Source organism: Procambarus clarkii, chromosome 2 (assembly GCF_040958095.1).
Source record: "Procambarus clarkii isolate CNS0578487 chromosome 2, FALCON_Pclarkii_2.0, whole genome shotgun sequence".
Taxonomy (NCBI): domain Eukaryota; kingdom Metazoa; phylum Arthropoda; class Malacostraca; order Decapoda; family Cambaridae; genus Procambarus; species Procambarus clarkii.
This window is the reverse complement of record NC_091151.1, coordinates 50,065,108-50,068,368: the sequence shown is the minus strand read 5'-3', so window position 1 is coordinate 50,068,368 and position 3,261 is coordinate 50,065,108. Positions and strand designations below refer to the sequence as shown.

The 3,261-nt window shown below is 32.3% G+C and overlaps 1 protein-coding gene across 2 annotated transcripts in view; it reads right to left on the bottom strand.

Moving 5' to 3' along the window:
* Window positions 1-762: 762 nt before the first annotated feature.
* Window positions 763-3,261, bottom strand: part of LOC123762325 (cysteine and glycine-rich protein 1) — a 37,529-nt gene continuing 35,030 nt past the window's right edge. For both annotated transcript variants that reach the window (XM_045748796.2, XM_069325851.1), the window contains exon 6: window positions 763-3,151. In XM_045748796.2, the coding sequence (XP_045604752.1) occupies window positions 3,087-3,151 (65 nt within the window). In that variant the 3' untranslated portion in view covers window positions 763-3,086. The remainder of the gene's footprint in view (window positions 3,152-3,261) is intronic.

Genomic DNA, 3,261 nt, shown 5'->3' with positions numbered 1-3,261 from the left:
TTTGTTCATTTCATTAAGATCTGATTTTTTCTGTAGAGATATAAGAACCTGAACAAAATGTTCTGGTTATTAGCCAAAACAGACCTTGCCTATTTTGCCTCAGTCTGGCTCTAGCACTACTGATAAGTTTACAGGCTATTCGAGCCCATGCCACCTCTTGGGTGGCTTAATCTTTATCAATCTACTGAAAAGATAAATTACTAATCTTCTAGTACTCAAATGTATCCACAAAAATGTTCAGCAATTACTGCAATAGCTTTAGATATTCAGATATAACTATATAATCACTGGAATATATTTCAAAACAGATATTACAAATTCCATCATAAACTAATAGTTAACAATGCCATGGAACTACAAATTGAAATACTGGAGGTAATAGAAGATTCATACTTGAAGCTGGCAGTTTCTCCTGCTAGTGACTGGCTCTACCATCTTTCTTACCTATGCTTACAAGGGGTTTGGCTTCAGTTCTTGCATTGATTGATTGAGGTGATTGTATTGATTGATTGCCACAAGAGGTGGCAGGAGCATGAATAGCCCGTAGGTGGTAGATATTTGAAGTGAATGTGGTCTTTGGGCCCTCAGAATTCTTGCATTTTGTCTGTGTGTATGTAGTACACTACATATACCCAAATATAAAGCGAGTGGTTTTATGTAAACCTGGATGTGGCTTGGTTGCAATGACAGAAAACAATGTTCCGGTCATAAGTTTAAATTGCATATTTGCTGGATATGATTATGGTACAAAAAACTTACAAAAACTAGTTAATTTTTTATTTAAAATTTACATTTCTAAGGGGTTTCAGTACCATATTAAAATAGTTTCAAATGTGTGCAATATTGTTTACATTAATAAAAATATAATAATTGTGACCAAAAATATTAAAAATAGCTTAGATGTACATACATCATTAGACAGTTATGTTTTCCAATATAAAAGATAAAACTATCTTTTATTGACAGTTTCCATGGAAATATCCTAAAATGTTTACTCCCAGCAGGAATGGGTAAGATACAGACAGACACAACACACACCATTCCAATTATAGAAATGAAACATAAAAGAATCATTCAGGATGTACTCTTTTTTTTTTCCAAGAGTTTAGCAAGTGACTAGTAAATAAATACTAATCAAAGGTAGAGGGAGAAAAGTAATGCTATTGTAGATACATTATAGATTTGAAGAAATACCCATACCAGAGGTTGTTAATTCATACAACTACACCATAGTCATGGTAACAATAGAGTACAACATAATAGTTGTGGTCATATACAATTCCTCGGCTAACACAACAGGACCCAGGAAAAAGTATGATAATATTTTTTTAACTTGTTGAATGCACTGCTTTTGCAGATCTGAATTTTCCTGCCAAGTGGGGGTTGTGTTAGTCTGAGTGGTAGAATCCACTATAGATGATATGGTAGTAACGGTTGAGGAACAAAGAAACACCCTGCAGAATTCAGATACTGTATAAGCAAAATAGTAGAGCAATATTTTATTTTACCTTGGATATTAAGGCAACAGCTATTATGTAATCCACTAACTAGAATCTAATGTTTTATTAGAAAAGAGGGAATGTCCAGAAACCTGGAAGACTGCAAAGGTGGTGCTCATATTCAACAAAGGAGATAGACATGAGGCCTTAAACTTTGGATATGAATCACTGATAGAAAGATGGGTGATTTGCATTCTTCCAATAATGCCAAAAAGTCTGATTGCTTGGAAAAAAAAGACTTAGGTAATTGGGAAGATACAGGACTGGATTAGAGTATCAAAGAGGAAACTGGGCTGTAGTGGGAGGAAGGGTTCCATAGGGTTCAGCATCTGGACCAGAACTACTCCTGATTTATATGAATGCCATCCTGTAGGAAGTACAATAATGGCAGCTTTTGCAGATATAATTTATGAGGAGGATAAAGATCACCCACTGAATTACAGACAATATTATAAATAAATATCAAGAAAGTAATAATTTATTTGTAAAGTAATTGGTTCAAAACTAAATCCATGATTACAAATTGAAAATTACAAGTATGCCTTCAACAAACATTAATTTCTTTTTAAAAGAAAATGTGATAGGGATGAATACAAAACTAAGACTACTGTTGGTTATCATCCTGGAGCTTTTATAAAAAATAGCAATGTAATTTATTTTTTGAATTTAACACTTTATTTTACAATACTGCAATCTATGGGCCCAGAATCATATGAAGGTTTTTTCACACATGCACAGAAACAATTAATCATCACAGAATTTACAGTCCTTGGTTTTTGGCACCTGCCACAGTCAGAGACAGACCAACTATGTTTAGGACCATTAAAATAAAGATCAATTGTCCAACACCAAATACAGTACCAGTATTGTACTATTGTCACAACAGTTCTTCTCTAATGCCTAGTATAATTAAAATTAAATGAATCATGCCTATGTTTAACAGCTTACATTCGTATTAAAAATAAAGTTAATTGCATAGCTACAGAATGTCATTTGTCACTACAGTCCTAAAAGTAATAAATACTTGATACTGTAGATAGATAAAAAAAAGGAAAATTATAAATGATTAAATGGTTTGATAGAGCATCAAGAAACTTAATATTTAAATGATAAACTTGTGCTTGATGTTCTGAAGACAGTATGATAGCTGTTAAGAAAAGATGTCAATTCACTGATCAGGAGTTGATTATACCAATTAAATGTGACCAACATGTATATTATGCAAATTTAGGAAATATACAATTTATATATACTTCATAATATATATATATATATATATAATATTAAAAGTTGCTAAACTGCAATTAGCTTTCCTAATTTCATGAATATTTCATGTAGTATTAATAATGCCATCCAGCCTATTGTATTTACAAACAACATCATACTAGCATATGTTTCTCAAACATACATTTTTTGTTTCACAACACCTTAAGATTATGTAATTACCATAATAGAGGAGTCATTTTAATAATCTTATTTGGAAATAGCAAATGTGAGCCTACTAAATACATCTAAACTAGAGGTGCACAAACAGGACAAGATGAGGTGAACCCAGATCATGCGTCTTCAAATTCCCGATTCCAAAATTTACGACACCTTGGCTGATGACCATCCCCAATATCCTTTAGGCCCAAAGTTCTTTCCATAGCATGCTGAAAGAGAAATGTAATGTTATTTATTTACCTTTACCTGAATTTACCTGAGGGTCATTATTACTAGTGTTCCACTTAATTGAATAATTAAGATTTACTGTACAATGGAA